This window comes from Carcharodon carcharias, chromosome 5, assembly GCF_017639515.1.
Source record: "Carcharodon carcharias isolate sCarCar2 chromosome 5, sCarCar2.pri, whole genome shotgun sequence".
In the NCBI taxonomy this organism is placed as follows: Eukaryota; Metazoa; Chordata; class Chondrichthyes; order Lamniformes; family Lamnidae; genus Carcharodon; species Carcharodon carcharias.
In genome coordinates, this window is record NC_054471.1 from 119357168 (window position 1) to 119379447 (window position 22280).

Sequence of the window (22280 nt, forward strand, 5' to 3'; positions counted from 1 at the left end):
CCTTAATGTCACCTATTAGCACATTTCTTAGCTAATATCACACCGTCAATACCTCTTTGTCCTTTTGTTTATGACATCTTTTGGCAATCTCCACCTATCACTGGCCCTTTATCCAGCTCTACCTGTCCCACCCCCTCATCCTGCCCACCCTCCCCCCCCCCACCCCTTAAACCAGCTTATATTTCACCTCTCTTCTATTTTTCCTTAGTTCTGTTGAAGAGTCATACGGATTCGACACGTTAACTGTATTCCTCTCCGCAGATGCTGTCAGACCTGCTGAGTTTTTCCAGATATTTTTATTTTTGTTTACCCCTTCCTAGAATCCTTCTTCCTCATTGGGATATATCTCTTTTGTGAGTCATGAACTATTTTCTTAAACGTCTCCCATTGCTCATCAACCATCTTTTCTGCTAAGCTCCTTTCCCAGTCCACTCCAGCCAACTCTGCCCTCATTCCTCTGTAATTGCCCTTATTTTAAGTTTAGCACAGTTGTTTCTGACCCAAGTTTCTCACTCTCAAACTGAATGCTAAATTCTACCATGTTATGGTCACTGTTTCCTAGGGGATCTTTTACTCTGAAATCATTTATTAAACCTGCCTCATTACACATTACCAGATCCAAAACAGCCTGATACCTGATTGGATTTACAACATATTGTTCTAGGAAACTGCCCCAAATACACTCTATGAACTCTTGCTCGTGGCTACCTCTGCAAATTTGATTTTCCCAATCTACTTGAAGATTAAAGTCACCCATGATGAATATACTGCCTTTTTTACATGCCCTCATTACCTCCTGATTTATTCTCTGTCCTACAATATAGCTACTGCTAGGGGGCCTATAGAATACTCCCAACAGTATCTTCTTCCTCTTGTTATTTCTTACATCCACCCATACGAATTCTACATCTTCTGATGAGGACTGAAAGATAGCTAATGTAACCCCTATTTTAAGAAGGGGTTAGAGCATATCCAGGGAATTATAGACCAGGCAACAGCTTAACATCAGGAGGAAAAAAAATAATGGAATCCTTGCAAAAGGAGAGAATGGAAGAACATTAGAAATAAGAAATATAATAATGAATAGCCAGCATGGATTTCAAAAGGGAATATCTTACTTAATTAATTTTTTTAAGGCAATAACAGAGAGAGTACATAGCGTTAGTGCAGTAAATGCAATGTATCTGGATTTTCAAAAAGCTAATACCTGATAAACAAGCATGATATATTTAAATAATACAAAAGTAATATGAATTGGAAACTTACAGTTTTGTTGACAGTATATGCACTCCACAATGGCATTAGAATGTCATGGCTGTAGCCACTTACATACCAATGCTGATGCAGGAGACACCACTTGCTGTTCTCCTGCACAACTCTCGGTCGTCCATATGGCAAGTTAAGAGCATCAGCATTTTTAGCTACAAAATATAACATACAAGGTCAGCAACATTTGATTCATACTTTCTACCACTTACAATGCAGTCACAAATCCAGAAACCACTGACCTATAAAATAGCCACTTTTTATAGTCTACCAAGACATGCCATACCATCTAGATAAATAGGATTGCATTTATCTAGGCATAAAATGGTGGCAAATGGACCATAAACACTAGCTTATAATTGTTATTCAAATTGCCTGCAATATGCAAGGACCATCTCCTTGAGGGATATCCTTGAGGGGTGGGGGGCATTTAAAGAACTTTATCAAAAAACAGAACATGTTGTAAACTGTAAGAGCTAACATTAATATTCACATTTAAAAGTTTCAAACTGCAGAAATGTCTCTCTTATTGATGTTCTAAACCCACCAAAAATGGTCAAGTGAGACAATTTGCCTTTAGGTATAGTGATTTTCATTTTAAAAAAAAAAGATAAAGGACGGGATTTTCATGGAGCCAGGGAGACAGATAGAGATGTGGGTTGGTGTGTGTCGTGAGAGCACATGCTGTACTCCTAACCTAGCCAGCTCCATTGCCAAGATAGGCATCTCGTAGCCTCCCCGCAACTTTCATGGAGTCGGGCCAGTTTTTTGAGAACTCATGGTTCGCGGCCCCTCTGAGGTGTCATGAACAATAGTCTGGATGAGGGAAACTTTTGAAAGGCCAGTTCATAAGGTCTTACCCATGCCCCCCAATGCCAACCTGTGTCCCTCCATCTACCCCCAATGGCCCCCCATACCCTCCTTGCCAACCTACAGCACTCCCATGCCCATTCACCCAGTATACACAGTTACTATAATGTTAATTGGTTCCGTACACAGTGTATATTGGATAAGTGGGCATGGAAGTGCCATAGGTTGGCATGGAGAGATTTGCATAGAGGGTATGAGGTGTCATTGGGGGTGGGTGAAGGTGCATGAGTTGGCATGGATGAGGCATGGGGAGTGTGTGGGGGTTGAGTGGCTGTAAGGGCTAGAGGGCCTAATATTAAACAAAACAACTGGGACAAGGTCCCAGAGCACTGAGGCAAGCTTTTTAACCAGCCTGCCTCAACATTCAGCAGCTCCTCCAAACTCTTTCCACAGCAGCGGGCTCAACTCCAGTTAGTACCCACCATCTCCCTAAAACCCTGCTCTTGCAGCACTTTCTTCCGAGACAGGTACATCAAGCCAGGAAATTTCCCTACTCACGCTACCCTTATCTGGGATGAAAATCCAGCCTTACACTTCACAGGGGAAATTTTTCCCATTGGTGCTTGGGGGTAAATAATTGTCTAGAAGGAAAGTCGGGCAAAGAGGATCACATGTCTATAGCACGCTCACTCAAAGTTCCTCTATGTACTTCACACTGGTAATTATTTATGCCCAAATGCAAATGAAAAACAAATGACCTACGTAACAGGAGTAAGGTGACAAATCTAACCAAAATAATATTACACAGGTTCTTTTCAAACATTTCCGACCATCTCATCAAACTAATATTTTTCAACTCCTTTCATTTTTGGAGGCATTAATAATGAAGCAGTCCAGATCTTATTTGCTTTTTAATCAAAGGATCAAGGACAAGTTACTTATCCAAGAAATAATTTAGAGAAACAATGAAGCCCAGTGCACTCTTGTAATTCTACTTATTGCTAATGCAAACTCCTTCAACTGAGGCCGGAAACAGCAATAGCTTATCGACTCCAGGGGCAGAAATTTTAGGTTGGAGTGTGGGCGCGCACCAGACCTGCTCGTGCATAAAATAGCGCATGATGACATCAGGCAAGTGCCCTGACGACATCCTGTGCTCGCACAATATTTCGATCGGCAGGTGCATGCAAAAGTCGGAAGCGCGCCCGCTGACAATTAAGAGAGCATTTAAGCCCATTAAAGTTGTAATTGTCTCTGATTTTTTGTGGTCCATCCAACCTTACGGTTGGCGGGCGGGCGAATCGACCAGGCGAGCTTTGCATTTTGATGAAACCTCATCTAAGGGTGGGATGAGGTTTCTGTTATTAAATTTTTAAAAATTAAAATTTATGGACAGGATTTTCGTCATGTCCTGATATGTTCAGATGACTGCTTCTGATGCTTGGACATTTTTTTCTGGATTTTAAAATCTTTACTTATTGGTTTTAAATACTTCAGTTCCCTGAGACAGCCCTCTGCCTTCAGGGAGCTTTCATTCAGCTCTCACCCACGACCGCACTTAAGTCAGCGCCAGCCCCCAACCTGGTAGCGCTGAGTATTTCAGCGCGCACTTCACACTGGCTGGCTGTTAATTGGCCAGCCAGCGTGAAATCGCGTTCAGGGGCCAATTGTGGGCAGCGGTCCATCCCCCAGCTGTTCCTGGGCCTGCTGACTGCACTCTCCCGGCGATTTAAAAATCCTGCCCCAGGTCACTGTATTCAGTCAAATTAGATTACATGAGCTTATGAAATACAGAGGTGAGGCCCTGCTAGTGTAAGAGGTTTGATATGGTGCTTGGTTTCTGAAGCTCTCTTCCTGAAACCACAAATTAGAAAATGCGTTTCTAATGATTCCCCATTCATCGGGGTGTGCTTGGTAGGTTAGCAGTTTTATAAAGCTGCAGTGCATATCATTTAGTGGGCTGAATTTTACGGGAGCTCAGGATTAGAATTTTGAATGCTCAATTCAATGAACCTGAACAGTCCGGGGCATGGGGCCATCAGAAAATTTCTCTCCATATCCTCGTGCCAATTCCAGTGCTGGACTCTAATCTCGCCTTGTGTATTGCGTAAAAGCTGCCATCCCTCGAAGGAACTCCCTCAACCTCCATCATGGTGGCCATCTGTCTTTGCCACTGATGCCAATCAAGCAGTTCCCACCTCCTGCAGGCGTTTGGCACCTCTAATTAGACACTGAGCTTGCCTCCTGCCCAGTTCAGCTCTTTTTATTTAAAAATCATGTCATGAGAGAGTGACAGAGCTCAGATGTGGGGTTGGGGCCTGGATTCTTTCAGGATGTCAGTTTCCCAATCATACATTGAAAATCCAGCCCATCATGTCAGCATCACCATCCCATCCACAAGCAGAAGCAACCTGAAGCGCACCACCACACAAACAGTATTGGTATATGGGTTGTCTGGGGTCTGGAACATAGTTGTGATGCTCGGCTTCTGCCTTCAAAGGCACTGCTCAATTATTCACTCAATTATTCACTAAGAAATATACATTGTGTCAGGCTTGTAAATTCCTCAAGTCAGTTGGAGGTCATTAAGTTAATGGCAAATTTCAATGATGAAATATTTGGCTTTCTTTCTATTTTTCAATACTCTAACTGATTTCCTATTAACAGTTTTGGTCCCCTTATCTAAGAAAAGATATACTAGCATTGGAGGCAGTCCAGAGAAGGTTCACTCGGTTGATCCTGGGTATGGAGGGATTTCCTAATGAGCACAGGTTGAGTAGGTGGGGCCTGTATTCATTGGAGTTTAGAAGAATGAGAGGTGGCCTTATCATAACATAAAAGATTCTTAGGGGGCTTGACAGAGTAGATGCTGAGAGGCTGTTTCCCCTTGTGGGAGAGTCTAGGACCAGAGGGCATGATCTCAGAGTAAGGGGTCACCCACTTAAGTCAGAGATGAGAAGGAATTTCTTCTCGCACAGGGTGGTGAATCTGTGGAATTCTTTGCCACACAAGGCTGTAAAGGCTGAGTCGTTAAGCATATTCAAGGCTGAGATAGACATATTTTTGATCAGTCAGGGAATCAAGGGTTATAAGGAGAAGGCAGGAAAGTGAGGTTAAGGATTTTCAGATCAGACATGATTTCATTGAATGGTAGGGCAGACTCGATGGGCCAAATGGCCTACTTCTGCTCTCACGTCTTGATCTTATGGTTCCTGTGGGAATCAAGACCAACTATAGTCCTCAGACAAAGTAGTGGTAGAGGATAGACAACATTTAAACCTGGATGAGCAGAACTCCCCTTTTAAAGTCATACTGTCGTTACTTTTATATTTCATAATAAATTCATACATCCAATTTATAATGGAATCTGCCTATGCAAATGTATGACATTGTTATTACACCCTCCTGCCAGTAATAGCCCTGCAGTGCCTCAACTGTGGGGAGGGTGTAAATACAGCATAACACGTTGACAAAGGAAGCTTCCATTAAATAGGGGCTATTGATGGAAAATAATGCTGAAGAAAAATGCATCTCCACCGCACGTTTGTAAAAACTTCAAACAGCAGGAGTGTCATCTCATTTGATGACATCATACTCCTGAATTTTTCTGAATGGTGAAAAAACAGGACTGCCACCTCCATGTTGGAAGAGAAGTTATTAAAGGTGGCTCTTGGGGTTGGGGATGAGAGGAGAAAGAGCCCCTTAAGTATTTGTTTTATTCGCTCATGGAATGTGGCCATCGCTGGCTAGGCCAGCATTTATTGTTCATACCTAATTGTGCTTGAGAAGGTGGTGGTGAGCTGCCTTCTTCAAATGCAGCAATCCCTGCGATGTAGGTACATCCACAGTGCTGCTAGGGAAGGAGTTCCAGGATTTTAACCCAGCGACAGTGAAGGAACAGCAAGTCCTTCTAGATGGTAGCGGTTGTGGGTTTGGAAGGTGCTGCCTAAGGAGCCTTAGTGAGTTCCTGCAGGGCATCTAGTACATGGTACACATGGGTGCCATTGTGCATCGGTGGTGCAGGGAGCGCATGTTTGTGGATGTGGTGCCAATCAAGCGGGATTTTGTCCTGGATGGTGTCAAGCTTCTTGAGTGTTGTTGGAACTGCGCTCATCCAGACAAGTGAAGAGTATTCCATCACACTCCTGACTTGTGCCTTGTAGATGGTGGACAGGAACAGAAATACCTGGAAAAACTCAGCAGGTCTGGCGGCATCGGCGGAGAAGAGCACAGTTGACGTTTCAAGTCCTCATGACCCTTCAACAGAACTAAGTAAAAATAGGAAAGGGGTGAAATATAAGCTGGTTTTGGCGGCGGGGGGGGCGGTGCTGGTGTTGTTGGGACAAGAAGCTACTAATAGGTGGAGATAACCAAAATATGTCACAGACAAAAGGACAAAGGTGTTGAAGGTGGTGATATTATCTAAAGGAATGTGCTAATTAAGGGTAAACAGCAGGACAAACAAGGTACAGATAGCTCTAGTGGGGGTGGGGTGGGGTGAAGGAATACTACAAAGGCTAAAAGGTAGAGATAAACAATGGGTGGAAATCCATTTAAAAATAATGGAAATAGGTGGGAAAAGAAAAATCTATATAAATTATTGGAAAAAACAAAAAGGAGGGGGAAGAAACGGAAAGGGGGTGGGGATGGAGGGGGGAGTAGATGGTGGACAGGCTTTGGGGAGTCAGGAGGTGAGTTACTCGCTGCAGGATTCCTAGCCTCTGACCTGCTCTTGTAGCCACAGTATTTATGTGACTAGTCCAGTTCAGTTTCTGATCAATGGTAACCTCCCCAGGATGTTGATAGTGGGGGATTCAGTGATGGTAATGCCATTGAATGTCTGGGGGCAATGGTCATTACCTGGCACTTGTGTGGCACAAATGTTACTTGTCAGCCCAAGTATATATTGGGTATTGTCCAGATCTTGCTGCATTTGGACATGGACTGCTTCAGCATCTGAGGAGTCGTGAATAGTGTTGAACATTATCCAATCATCAGCGAACATCCCCACTTCTGAACTTATGATGGAAGGTCATTGATGAAGCAGCTGAAGATGGTTGGGTCTAGGACACTATCCTGAGGAATGCCTGCAGTGATGTCAGGGAGCTGAGACGATGGACCTCCAACAACCACAACCATCTTCCTTTGTGCTAGGTATGATTCCAACCAGTGGAGAGTTTTCCCTGATTCCCACTGACTCCAGGGTTTCAATGGCTCGTTGATACCACACTAGGTAAATGCTGTCTTTATGTCAAGGGCAGTCACTCTCACCTCACCTCTGGAGCTCAATTCTTTTGTCCATGTTTGAACCAAGGCTGTAATGAGGTCAGGAGCAGAATGGCTCTGGCAGAACCCAAACTGGGAGTCAGTGAGCAGGTTATTGCTAAGCAAGTGCCGCATGATAGCACTGTTGTTGACACCTTCCCTCACTTTACTGATAATCAAGAATAGATTGATGGGGCGGTAATTGGCCGGGTTGGATTTGTCCTGCTTTTTGTGTACAGGACATACCTGGGCAATTTTCCACATAGCCGGGTATTTGCCAATGTTTTAGCTGTACTGGACCAGCTTGGCTAGGGGTGCAGCAAATTCTGGAGCATAAGTGTTCAGCATTATTGCCCTAATATTGTCAATACCCATAGCCTCTGCAGTATCCAGTGCCTTCAGCCATTTCTTGATATCATGTGGAGTTAACCGAATTGGCTGAAGACAGGCATCCGTGATGCTGGGGACCTCCGGAGGAGGCCGAGATGGATCATCCACTCGGAGCTTTTGGCTGAAGGTTGTAGTAAATGCCTTACCTTTCACACTGATGTGCTGGGCTCCCCCATCATTGAGGATGGGGATATTTGTGGAGCCTCCTCCTCCAGTCAGCTGTTTGATTGTCCACCACCATTCACGACTGGATGCGGCAGGACTGCAGAGCTTAGATCTGATCCACTGTTGTGGAATCACTTAGCTCTGTCTATCACTTGCTGTTTGGCATGCAAGTAGTCCTGTGTTGTCACTTCACCAGGTTGACAACTCATTTTAGGCATGCCTGGTATTGCTTCTGGCATGCCCTCCTGCACTCTTCATTGAACCAGTGTTGATCCCGTGGGTTGGTGGTAATTGTGGAGTGGGGGATATGGCGGGCCATGAGTTTACAGATTGCAATTAAGTAAAATTCTGCTGCTGCTGATAGCCCATAGCATGTCTTGGATGCCCAGTCTTGAGTTGCTAGACCTGTTTGAAATGTATCCCATTTAGCATGGTGATAGTGTCATACAACAGCAGGATGGAGGGTATCCTCAATGTGAAGGTGGGACTTAGTCTCCACAAGGACTATGTGGTGGTCACTCTTACCAATACTGTCATGGACAAATGCATCTGTGGCAGTCAGATTGGTGAGGATGAGGTCAGTTATGTTTTTCCTTCTTGTTGGTTCCCTCACAACCTGCTGCAGACCCTGTCTAGCAGCTATGTTCATTAGGACCTGGCCAGCTTGATCTGTTATGGTGCTATTGAGCCACTCTTGGTGGTGGACATTGAAGTCCTCCCACCCAAAGTACATTCTATGCCCTTGCAACCCTCAATGCTTCCTCTAAGTCGTACAGAAAAAGAATCTGTAGCTTGAGTTTGAAATCACTTAAAAGTGTCTTGATTATTTTCTTGGTGGAAACATAACAAGTGGACAAGGCAAAGAAAAGTTCATATTACAATTAAAACCACAAAACCTATTTGAACATAGAAGACAGATGTTCACCTTCACTGTTTGGCAGTAATTTGACAGGGTGAATCTCACACTTCTTGTAGAACCCAACTGATTTTTGAATAAAAAGCAACTGGCTTTTGTAAAGGACAAGTGAGCTGATATGCCCAACACCACCCAGGCAGTGAAGATGAAAATCTATCCCAGTTCTCTTAAGTCCAAATAAGCAACATTTGATAACTATTATACAGTTATCTCATGTCTGGTAGTTCCTACCTTCCGTTAAGGAGAAGTTTAATTCCTTGCATGCATTTTCTGGCAATGATTCCTAAAATATTAAAATATTTGGGTAAGAAACTAACACAAGAGACTTTGAAAGTAGCTAGTCAATTCTAAAATAATTGCTATTAAATATTGTCATAATTACCAGAGAACTGCATAAACATTCTGTTTGAGGAACAATTGTTGGTCTAATTTTTGTCGAAGAGCAAGATGATGTTGAAGATAGCTCCTTGAAATGGGTAGGGGTGTAGACAGGTTTCTTTAAAAGATGATTTAGACTTCCATGAGTTCCATTGTTGGGTGCAGGCGTGATCTGCAACAAATCTAAAGTGAGGAATTAATTAAGCTTTTTTTAAAAAAACGATAAAGAAACCAATTCTAATGAAGGGTCTTTTACTGAAATATTAATCTGTCATATTCTCTTTTAAAATGCTGGGACACCTGCTGTGTACTTCCAACATGTGCTGTTATTTCAGTTTTACAGTTTTTAGAATATCTTTACCTGCAATTTTCTTGATTTTCAATGTGTGATAAAAGATGCATATGGCTTACAACTGTACATCATTACAGGCAATCATGAAATCAGAGATACATTAATAGCTGGATTTCTTTGTGTGTTAATAAAGGATTGTACCAAATAAGGATAATTGAACAGGCAATAATGCCAGATAAAAGTGGAACATTTAAGCTAACAGGGCTCCTTAATTTGGAAGATGATACTACAGGATAGAAATTAGCATACAGACATAAAATAATCTTTATGTATAATTGAAGAACTAATCAACAGTCCAATGGGAGACAACTTTAGCCATATGTAAGCTTTTCAACCAGTTAAATTCCCAGCAGTTGCTTTATTTCACATCTTTCTACACTGGAGGATACTAATAGAAATGCCAGTTTTTATTATTGTTGGAAAATATATCTGTAGATGGAGTGCTCTCTCCTTTTTTTGAAGCACACTCATCCCCTGGCTTTTCTCTTGCTTAAGCTGGTCTTTAGCTGGACCTCATCAGCCCAAGCCTGAACGTTGTCAAGTGTCTGCTGTAGGCTGGCTTGAGCTGTTTCATTACCATAGTTTAGCAGGATTCAGACCTCACTACCAGAAAATGCCAATCATAACTGTTAGCCACAGCAGCAGATTAGCCAAAACCACTCAGCTAGTTGTTTCTAATTATGCATTTCCCATAATGCATTGTTACATAATTATGGATGGTGATGGTGGAGATGGATATTGAATCCAGTGGAACAGGGCCAATCAAACAAATTGGTTCTCCCTTGATGATGTTAAAGCTTGTGTGTTGTTGCCACTGAATCAATCTTAAAGTGGTGATTATGACACCTCACTCCTTGCTTGAATATTGTAGATGGCTTGGAGGGGTCAGGAGGTGAGCTACTTGGCACAGAGCACCCAGCCTCTATCCAGCCCTTGTAACCACAGCTGATCCAGTTAATCTTCTGGTCAAGGGTGACTACAAGATGTTGATGGTAGGCTACAGGAGATGGCTGTCCTTTTCCTTGCTTGAGATGCTCATTAGCTGGCTTTTCCAGCCCAATCCTGGATATTATTTTGTGCTCTTGTTGTAGTAATGGAAAAGGACAAAGATGGGCCAAGAATGAAAGTTTTAAATTGGGGAAAGGCCAAATTTATGAAGCTGAGATGTGATTTGGAACAGTTTATTTGAAGACAAATCAAAGGAGAGAGAGGCATTCAAGGAGGAGATCAAGAGAGTTCAGAAAAATATGTTTCCACAAAAAAAGGGTGGGATTCCCAAAACTAGATCCATCTGGATATTAAAGAGCATACAGAGCAATCCAGGGCAAAAAGGGAAGATTATGTCAGATGCCTAGAGCTCAATAGTGCAAAAAGCCTATAGGAACATAGAAAGTACAGGGATGAAATTAAAAAGGGAATCAGGAAAGCAAAGCGAGGGCATGAAAAAATATCAGTAAGTAAAATTAATGAAAACCCAAAAATGTTTAATAAATATATAAAGATTAAGAAGATAAAGAAGAAGAGTAGAGCCAATTAGAGACCAAAAAGGTAACCTGGAAGGGAAGACTTGGGAATGGTTCTTAATCAATTCTTTGCCTCTTTCTGCACAAAAAAGGGGAACAATGCAGGCACTATAGTTAAGAAGGAGTGTAAACTATTTGATGGGGTAAACATAGTTAAGATCAGAAACAGAAAGAGTTTAAGCATCCTTGAAAGTAGATAAATCACCAGGTCCAGATGAAATGTGACTCAGGCTGCTGAAAGAGACAAGGGAAGAAATAGCAGAGGTTCTGACCATCGTGTTTGAATTCTATCTGGTTATAATCGCAGTGCCCAAGCACTGCTAACATTGTACCATTGTTTAAAAATGGCGGAAGGATAACCCGTGTAATTACGGAGCAGTCGGCATGGACTAGTTAAAGACATCCGGCAAATGGAGTATAGTATGGGAAAATGTGAAATTGTCCATTTTGGCAGGAAGAATAAAAAAGAAGCATATTATCTAAAAGGTGAGAGATTGCAGAGCGCTGAGATGCAGAGCGATCTGGATGTCTGCCAATGTAACACCTGTATTCAAAAAGGGAGGAGACTAAAAACAGGTAACTATAGGCCAGTTAGCTTAACATCAGTCACTGGGAAAATGTTAGAGTATTATAAAGTGTGTAATAGCAGGGCATTTAGAAATGCATAATATAATCAAGCATGGCTTAATGAAGGGTAAATGATATCCGACAAATTTATTAGAATTCTTTGAGGAGGTAACAAGCAGGATAAATAAAGGGGAACCAGTAGATATAATATATTTGGATTTTCAAAATGCTGTTGATAAGGTACCACACATAAGGCTATTAATAAGGTAAGAGCCCACGGTGTTGGGAGTAGTATATTAGCATGGACAGAGGTTTGGCTAACTAATAGAAGTCAGAGAGTTGGGATAAGGGGGGGCATTTTCATCATGGCAACCTGTAACTAGTGGATTGCCATAGGGATCAGTGCTGGGGCCACAATTATTTACAATATATATTAATGACTTGGATGAGGGAAGTGAATGTACGATCACCAAGTTTGCGGATGACACAAAATTACGTGGGAAGGCAAGTGGTGAGGGTGATACAAAGAATCTACAGAGTGATATAGACAGGTTAAGTGAGTGGGCACAAACTTGGCAGATGGAATATAATGTTGGAAAATGTGAGCTTATGCACTTTGGCAGGAAGAATAGAGAAGCTAAATATTATTTAAATGGAGAAATACTGCAGAAAGCTGCAGCACAGAGGGATTTGGGGGTCCTCGTGCATGAATCACAAAAATCTAACATACATGTTCAGCAGGTAATAGGGAAGTCAAATAGAATCTTGGACTTCATTTCAAGGGGAATGGAGTATAAAAATAGGGAAGTCTTGCTAAAACTATACAAGGCATTAGTCAGACCACACCTCAAATACTGTGAACAGTTTTAGGTCCCTTATCCTAAGGAAAGATATAGTGGCATTGGAGGCAGTCCAGAGAAGGTTCGCTGGGTTGATCCCGGGTATGGAGGGATTTTCTTATAAGAAGAGGTTGAGTAGGTTGGGCCTGTACTCATTGGAGTTTAGAAGAATGAGAGGCAATCTTATTGAAACATATAAGATTTTTAGGAGGCTTGACAGGGTAGGTGCTGCGAGGGTGTTACTGCTTGTGGGATAGTCTAGGACCAGAGGGCATAATCTCAAAGTAAGGGGTCGCCCATTTAAGACAGAGATGTGGAGGAATTTCTTCTCTCGGGGGGTAGTGAATCAGTGGAATTCTTTACCACAGAGGGCTCTAGAGGCTGGGTCATTAAGTATATTCAAGGCTGAGATAGACGGATTTTTAATCAGTAAGGGAATCAAGTGTTATGGGGAAACGGCAGGAAAGTGGAGTTGAGGATTATCAGATCAGCCATGGTCTCACTGAATGGCAGAGCAGACTCGATGGGCCGAATGGCCTACTTCTGCTCCAAGTCTTAAAAGGCTCGTATGCAGGAACAGCAAGTAATTAGGAAAGCTAATAGAATACTATCATTTATGGCGAGGGGAATTGAATACAAAAGTAGGGAGGTTATGCTTCAGTTATACAGAGCACTAGTGAGACCACGTCTGGAGTATTGTGTACAGTATTGGTCACCTTATTTAAGGAAGGACCTTATTTAAGTAAATGCATTGGAAGCAGTTCAGAGAAGGTTAACAGACTAATAGCTTGAATGGGCAGGTTGTCATATGAGGAAAGGTTGGACACACTAGGCTTGTATATCCGCTAGAGTTTAGAAGAATAACAGGTGACTTGATCGAAACATATAAGATCCTGAGGGGACTTGACAGCTTGGATGTGGAGAGGATGCTTTCTCCTGTGGGACAATCTAGAATCAGGGGTCACTATTTAAAAATAAGGGGTCGCCTATTTAAAACAGAGATGTGACAAAAGTCTTTCTCTCAAAGGGTCGTGAGTCTTTGGAACTCTCCTCCTGAAAAGGTGGTGGAAGCAGAGTCTTTGAATATTTTTAAGGCAGAGGTAGATAGATTCTTGCTAAGCAAGGGGGTGAAAGGTTATCGGGAGTCGGCGGGATGTAGACATGAGGTTACTATCAGATCAGTCAAGATCTTATTAAACTGTGGAGCCGGCTTGAGGGGCCGAATGGCCTGCTCCTGCTACTTGTTTGTATGTCTAATGAACTTGATTTAATTTTTTGAGAAACTAACAAGCAAGTTAAATGAGGGTAGTGTGTTTGAGATAATATATAAGGATTTTAGCAAGGCTTTTGACAAGCTTCAACATGGCAGACTGGCCAGAAAAGTAAAAGCTCCTGGGATCCTGGGAAAAGTAACATGTTGGATCCAGAATTGGCTCAAAGGCAGGAAGAAAAGGATAATGGTCAATGGATGCTTTTATGATTAAAAGGTTGCTCCACTTGGGGTTCTGTAGGCCTCAGTATTGAGTGACTTGCTGTTTGTAGTATATATCAATAATTTAGATTTAAATGTAGGTGGAATGGATAATAGGTTTGTGGAGGACATAAAAATTGGCCATGTTGTTGATAGTGAAAAAGAAAGCAGTAGACTGCAGCAATATACTGATGGGATGGGTCAGGTGGGCAGAAAAGTGATAAATAAAATTCAATCTGAAGTACGGAAATAAGATAGTGCATTTGGGAAGGGCAAACAAAGGATGGGAATACACAATTAATGACAGGGTACTGAGAAGTGTTATGGCACAGAGGGACCTTGAAGTGCATGTCCATAGATTATTGAAGGTATCAGAAGAGATAGATAAAGGTGGTTAAGGCATCATAGGGGATACTTGCCTATATTGGCTGAGGCAGAGAGTATATGAGAAGGCTAAAACTGTACAAACATTAGTTAGGCCACAGCCAGAATACTGCATACGGTTTGGTTTTGTAAGAAGCTTATGAGCGCACTAAAGAAGATACAGAAAATGTTTAGGAGGATGCTGCCAGGGCTGAGAATTTTAGTTGTGAGGAAGGAATGGGTAGGCTAGCATTGTTTTCTTTGGAACGTAGGAGACTGATGAGAGTTTTAATTTGGGTGTTTTGGGTGTCCTAGAGCCAGCCATCTTCAGCTGCTTCAACAATGACCTTCCTTCCATCATAAAGTCAGAAGTGGGATGTTCGCTGAAGATTGCACAATGTTCAGCACCATTTGTGACCCTCACATACTGCAGTCCATGTCCAAATGCATCTAGATGTGAACAATATCCAGGCTTGGCTGACAAGTAGCAAGTAACATTCACACCACACAAGTGCCAGTCAATGACCATCTCCAACAAGAGATAATCTAACCATTGCTTCTTGACATCCAATGGCATTCCCATCACCAAATCCCCCACTATCAACATCCTGATGGTTACCATTGGGCAGAAACTGAACTGGACTGTTTTTAAAGACAAGAAAGAACACTGACTAAAGATGGCTGCAACCTGATGTCTGGTATTGCCAGTGACCAGTTTCTGGAAAGTTCCAATGTGGAATACAATTCAGACATGCCATGACATCCTTCTCTGGAATATCATACCTAAGGATGAAAAGAACCACTTAAAGGGATCTACTGAAATGTACTGGGCACGGCATTTATATTTCTCTAACATTACCTCTCCAGCAGAGTTAGAAAGTCTGCTAGAGCAATAGTTAGATGAAAGATGTTTTCCTATCTCATCAAGATGGATAATGGCTCATTCAGGGGGTTAATGGCTGACAGATTACAGAATCCACTCACCTCCTCCCAACCCTGGCCACAAAACAAAAGCAACTGTCAGTTCAGACATCAGATAAACAAGCCCCTTCTGAAATCATTATGGGAAGAGAGAGGCCTTGTGACTGGAGTAACCATTTTGAAATCTCTTTAATACAGCATGCAAGCTGCAAACAGTTTTCAAACATCTTGAAAAACTGCCAATAAAGCAGAAAGGAACTCTCTTCTTTTATCTCCCAAGTTAAGATCCAATCTCCTACAGTTTAAAAATCCAGCACAGAAATAGTGAATTTTCCATCAAGAGAAACCTCAGGTGCAAAACTCATCGACTACTGGAAGAGATGAATTGTGGATTAAAAAGAAATTCTCCCTGGCAACTGCAGTTATACATCAGTTTCAACTCCTGAAATCTCAAGATCATCATGGAGAAAAATCTGCCACAGCCATCTTCTCAAGGGTGGTTACGGATGGGCAGCAAATGTTGGTATAGCCAGTGACACCAAAATCCCAAGAACAAATAAAAAAATTCACATTTTCTTATAAATTTGTACAACATCACAAGTAGACAACAGTACATTTCAAAGGGTTATCAGTCAGTATATTCAGCACCATTTCATGTAATTCTGCAGTAAACAGTCTTTTATCGCATCAGATAAGTGTACTCATTTTAGATCTGGCCAATAAAATACCCACTACATGGACTCGATGGAATATAACTTCAATTACAGGTTGCATTCTACCACTGGTTTCCATGGCATTTTTAACTTAAGTACAAAAATGTTGCCTAATTTCATGAAATTACCATCAATTTTTTTTCCTATGCATTTATTCTGTGTATTGCACTAACGGCCATTTCAATGATCTGATAATCATTGCTGAGTTTGGGGTTTGTGTTGGCTGTAAAGCATCCGATGATAAAAAAAACCTAAAAATCCTTACATAATTGAGCAAATGCCGCCATAAAAATCTTAATGTTCTTACCGCATATCAGATTGTAGACTTCAATATTTGAAAAGGGTTGAACCTCAGTCCTGGTTTTAAAACCAGGTCCATGGCCTAGAAAGATGGCCTGCCATTGAAAGAAAATAGAAATGCAATTCCTTTTCTTAGTAATAAGCTGTGTTGCAAAAAATACTTCAATATTTAAATTGTTTTCTAGGCTAGTGAGTGTAATGCAAGACACAGTAGGATTCAAATCCTCCAGTTAACATCTGCACCTCACCTGCATGCTCTTGTACTGATTATCAGAGCCATGAAATCCCCCTGTGCAATATTTCATTGGTGGCTTCCTGAGAAAGGAGTACAAATGACTGACATGTAAGCTCTCATCAAAATGTCAAGTACATCAAATTCTGCATTCATTTTGTGCAAGAGTTAGTAAAACCAAAATGCATTCCTGAAAACAAGTGAACAAATCCTGTCAAAGACAACATGGAGTGACCACAATGGGGTAGAATGCAATGAAGTGAAAGTGTGCACACCTTCATCACTTGTCCTATGGGAAGAAAGAATCATCTGTAAGAGACACAGAGCTTTCTTTAGATAGCAAGGGTCTGTCAGTTGCAGAGGTACATGGAGCGAATGGAGGAATGGTTGAGCAGGTAGGGCCTGTACTCGTTGAGTGTAAAGGAACGAGAGTTGATCTTATTGAAAAGTATAAGATTCGGAGTGGGCTTGACAGAGTAGATGCTGAAAGAATGGGTCCCCTCATGGGGAATCTAGAATACTGGGTTGAAGTTTAAAAATGAGGGGTCTTCCATTTAAGACGGAGATGAGGAGGAATTTCTTCTCTCAGAGGGTCATTAGTCTTTGGAATTCTCTTCCCCAGTGAACAGTGGAGGGTGAGTAAAACAGAGTTTTGATCTACAAGGCAATCAAGCCATAATGCTAGGTAAAGGCAGGAAAGTGGAGTTAAGGTCACAATCAAATTAGCCATGATCTTATCGAATGGCAGTGCAGGCTCAGTGGGCTGAACAGCCCACCCCTTCTCCTATTTCTTATTATCTTAATGTAGACAAAGCTGTTGTGATGCCTTTGTTATCCAAAGTCTTCATTATTGGGAAGAAACACTGGGTGGAATAGGAAACTAATATAACCATTACCTTTTTTATTCATTTATGATTGCTGCTAGGCCAGAATTTATTGTCCATCTCTAATTGCCCTTGAGAAGGTGGTGGTGAGCTGCCTTCTTGAAATGCAGCAGTCCATATGGTGTAGGTACACCCACAATGCTGTTAGGAAGTTCCAGGACTTTGACCCAGCAACAGTGGAAGAACAGCGATATATTTCCAAGTCAGGGTAGCAAGTGACTTCACAGAATCACAGAAGCACAGAATCACCAAGTGCAGAAGAGGCCCTTCGGCCCATCAGTCTGCACCGGCACGTGAGAAACACCTGACCTACCTACCTAATCCCATTTATCAGCAGTTGGCCCATAGCCTTGAATGTTATGACGTGCCAAGTGCTCATCCAGGTACTTTTTAAAGGATGTGAGGCAACTCCCCTCCACCACCCTCCCAGGCAGCGCATTCCAGACCGTCACCACCCTCTGGGTAAAAAGGTTTTTCCTCATATCGCCCGCAAACCTCCTGCCCCTCACCTTGAGCTTATGTCTCCTCGTGACTGACCCTTCAACTAAGGGGAACAGCTCCTCCCTATCCACCCTGTCCATGCCCCTCATAATCTTGTACAACTCGATCAGGTCGCCCCTCAGGCTTCTCTGCTCCAACGAAAAATCCCAAGTCTATCCAACATCTCTTCATAACTTAAGTGTTTCATCCCAGGCAACATCCTGGTGAATCTCCTCTGCACCCCCTCCTGTGCAATCACATCCTTCCTATAATGTGGCAACCATTAGAGGGGAACCTCCAGGTGGTAGTGTTTCCATGTGTCTGCTGTCCTTGTCCTTCTAGATGGTAGTAATAGTGGGTTTGGAAGGTGCTGTCTAAGGACCCTTGGTGAGTTCCTGCAGTGCATCTTGTAGATGGTACACACTGCTGCTACTGTGCGTCGGTGGTGAAGGGAGTGAATGTTTGTGGATGTGGTGCCGATCAAATGGGCTGCTTTGCCCTGAATGGTGTCAAGCTTCTTGGGTGTTGTAGGAGCTGCACTCATCCAGGCAAGTGGAGAGTATTCCATCACACTCCCGACTTGTGCCTTGTAGATGGTGGACAGGCTTTGGGGAGTGAGGAGGTGAGTTACCCGCCGCAGAATTCCGAGCATCTGACCTGCTCCTGTAGCCACAGTATTTATGTGGCTAGTCCAGTTCAGCTTCTGGTCAATGTTAACCCCCAGGATGTTGATAGTGGGGGATTCAGTGATGGTAATGCCATTGAATGACATGGGGAGACGGTTAGATTCTCTCTTGTTGGAGATGGTCATTGCCTGGCACTTGTGTGGCATGAATGTTACTTACCACTTGTCAGCCCAAGCCTGGATATTGTCCAGGTCTTGCTGCATTTGGACATGGATTTGCGTGATTTTTTTGAGAATATCGGGATCAAGTTAATACCATGCATCTATGACCCACTGAAACAATGTTGGTAGTGAAGGTACTCACATATTTCTTCACATTCCAATATCCAATTGTTCCACATTTTTTTTTAGATACTGTCCTTGAAAGGTTTATTTATATACACATCCAAGGGCTGCACAACACTCAAGACTGCTAGAAATAACTGCCATGTGTGTGTTGATTGATTTCACATCAAGGGCTACATTGTTGATGAAGTGTGATTGAACATGTCCCAGATGTGTAAACAATTTTCTTTACATAGTCTTCCTTGTCTCAAGTTCTACACTCAAATTCCATCCATTTCTTGCAACTGCTTTCATCCGTCCAGCCTTTCTTGTGAACATGAATGACAACCCTTTTTTGAAATTTCTCTTTCGGGAGAGCTTTCCACTTGAATATCATCAATGGTTTTAATTTTGTGCCACCCACCATACAAGACAGAGCCATCGTGAACTGCATTGTTTCATGGCCAATTGTCTTTACGAGGATGTTTTTTACATCAATTTGGTGACAGTCTTGTTTGCTGTCATGTCAAAGCTCATCGGTGTTTCATCCATATTTCTAATGCAGGCCAATTAACCCACATTCTTCTCTCGATGTTAGAGGACAAAACGATAGAATTTAATAATTTTGTTGTTGAGAGCAGCTGGCAGGCGCTGTGAAATTTTTGCTTTCTGACAGAAAACAATATCACGCCTTTTCAGGAATCTTGTGCACCATTTGGCACTGGCATTGAATTCTGAAATATCATCTTTCTTCGCTTCTCTGAGAGCATAGAGACGGATGGCTCTATGGGTGATAATATAGCCATTATGCCGATGCTTGTTAGCCTATTCTGCCACTTTTTTGTCTGTAAGACCTGAAGATGTAGGAGCAGAAGTAGCCCATTAGGACCATTGAGTCTGCAGTTTAAATTGAGAAACGTGCTTGCTTTCCTTTTGTGAAGGCATCAGGATAGATCATGAGGTACACATTAATCTTGTTGATTGGCTGGGAGATTGCAGCTAGAATTGACAGAGGGAAAATTTAAAGGTTCCTGTGCATGCCTTTAAGTCAATGAACAAATACCTGTAACTAATTAAAAATCACAACATTGTTAGAACCCTGAAAAACAAGGGCCCAACATTTACATGGGATATATGAAAAATTACGTTTCCTTTAGGCCAGAAGTCATGGGGTCAATTTTTACATAAGATCGACTTTGACACGAATATACACAGTATTTATTGCCTTGAGTTTACCGATAAAGGAAAGGGAAACAGGAGGAGCTGTCCTTTAAAAAAGCAACACCAAACTCTCTAAGAGATATTAGATTCATAGGTGAGGTGAGAGTGACTGCCCATGACATCAAGGCCGCATTTGACCTAGTATAGCATCAAGGAGCCCTAGCAAAACTGGGGTCAGTAGGAATCAGGGGGAAAATTCTTCACTGGTTGGAGTCATTCCTAGCACAAAGGAAGAAGGTTGTGGAGGTCAGTCATCTCAACTCCAGGACATCAGTGCAGGAGTTCCTCAGGATAGTGTCCTAGGCCCAACCATCTTCACTGCTTCATCAATAACCTTCCTTCCATCATAAGGTCAGAAATGGGGATGTTCGCTGATGATTGCACAATGTTCAGCACCATTCACAACTCTTCAGATACTGACGCAGTCCATGTCCAAAAGCAGCAAGACCTGGACAATATCAAGGCTTGGGCTGATAAGTGGCAAGTAACATTCATGCCACACAAGTGTCAGGCAATGACCATCACCAACAAGAGAGAATCCAACCATAGCCCCTTGACATTGAATGGCATTACCATCGCTGAATCCCCCACTATCAACATCCTTGGGGTTACCATTGACCAGAAACTGAACTGGATTTGCTATGTAAATACTATGGCTACAAGAGCAGGTCAGAGGCTAGGAATCGTGCGACAAGTAACTCACCTCCTGACTCCCCAAAGCCTATCCACAATCTACAAGGCAAAAGTCAGGAGTGTGATGGAATACTCCCCACTTGCCTGGATGAGTGCAGCTCTAACAGCACTCAAGAAGCTTGACACCGTCCTGGACAAAGCAGCCCACTTGATTGGCACCACATCCACATACATTCACTCCCTCCACCACTGATGCGTAGTAGCAGCAATATGTACCATCTACATGATGCATTGCAGGAATTCACCAAGGCTCCTTAGACAACACCTTCCAAACCCATGATCACTACCACCTAGAAGGACAAGGGCAGCAGACGCATGGAAACACCATCACCTGGAAGTTCTCCTCCAAGTCACTCATCAACTGAATTGGAAATATATTGCCTTTCCTTCACTGTCGCTGGGTCAATTCCTGAAACTCCCTCCCTAACAGCACTGTGGGTGTATCTACATCATATGGACAGCAGCGGTTCAAGAAGACAGCTCACCACCACCTCAAGGGCAACGGGATGGACAATAAATGCTGGAAATGCACCAAACCAATTAGTGATTTGTGAAATGTAACCTCATCCAATGATTCCTCTAAAAGGTAATCTGATGATCATACAGAACCCCTCACCGAACAGAGGGTTGTAATTAGGTTGTTATAGGAGCAATCAACTTTGAAGCTTTTTAATGCTTTTGTGCCTATTAGAAATGTCTATTTATAAAGAATTACAATTATCCATCTGTAAATAATTCAGGATTAACAACTAAAACTAACTTCCAGATGAAAAACAGAAAACATTGGCCTATAGTCAGATAGTCAGGCAGAATTTGTGGAAACCAAACAGATTGTTATTGTAGGTAAAACCCTTGCTCCAGTTCTGCGGAAGAGTTCAATGTCCGTCATGTCAGCTTGCAGTATCTCAATAGTGCTGCCTAGTTTGCTGAGTGTTTCCAGTGTTTTCTATTTTTTTCATATTTCCAGCATTTGTAGCATTTGCCTTCTGTTTAACTTACAGCGCAGTCTGCCATTGTGGGTCCATATACAAGTGAACATCTTCAATTCTTCTACTGCTGGCAAAGTGGAAACGTTTTGGCAAGAAACGTTTCAGATAGGGCTTGAAGTGTTGATTTGGTGATCTGCACTAATGCAACAAAACAATTACATATTTACTGCTTGTATTATATTTCAAAATTACTGTATTGGAGCTTAACTTAGAAGACTTCCTGTGTCTGGAGACACGAGGCAGACAATTAAGCACATGCTTATGTCTGTTTTCCGTAGCTAATTTATTTTTGAACAGGTCTCTAGTCTGAAGCCAGAGGTTCCCACTTGAAGGAAACCACTTCACATTAAGCATGGCTGACCAGGAGACTCTCCCACTCTTATTTGTGTATTGGAAGGATTTGCAAGTTGATAACATAGTCACACAGGTTGATTACGGATGCATCTTCTGTGGCCGTCAAGTCCTGTCGTCCCAGAAGCTGTGCCACAAGACCTCCCTTAGAACATAACTACCACTTTACATTATTCAATTAAAATAGTGGTTATTCAAGGAAAATATGAAATGCATCACTCTTGAGAAGGTTGTGAAAAGTA

General features: G+C 42.2%; 1 protein-coding gene across 2 annotated transcripts in view; it reads right to left on the reverse strand.

The window, feature by feature from the left end:
• LOC121277844 (venom phosphodiesterase 2-like) overlaps positions 1 to 22280 on the reverse strand; it is a 177861-nt gene that overhangs the window by 30140 nt on the left and 125441 nt on the right. For both annotated transcript variants that reach the window (XM_041187534.1, XM_041187535.1), the window contains 6 exons: positions 21698 to 21825; positions 16488 to 16554; positions 16247 to 16334; positions 9195 to 9373; positions 9044 to 9095; positions 1267 to 1421 (listed from right to left, as the gene is read on the reverse strand). In XM_041187534.1, the coding sequence (XP_041043468.1) occupies positions 1267 to 1421; positions 9044 to 9095; positions 9195 to 9373; positions 16247 to 16334; positions 16488 to 16554; positions 21698 to 21825 (669 nt within the window). The remainder of the gene's footprint in view (positions 1 to 1266; positions 1422 to 9043; positions 9096 to 9194; positions 9374 to 16246; positions 16335 to 16487; positions 16555 to 21697; positions 21826 to 22280) is intronic.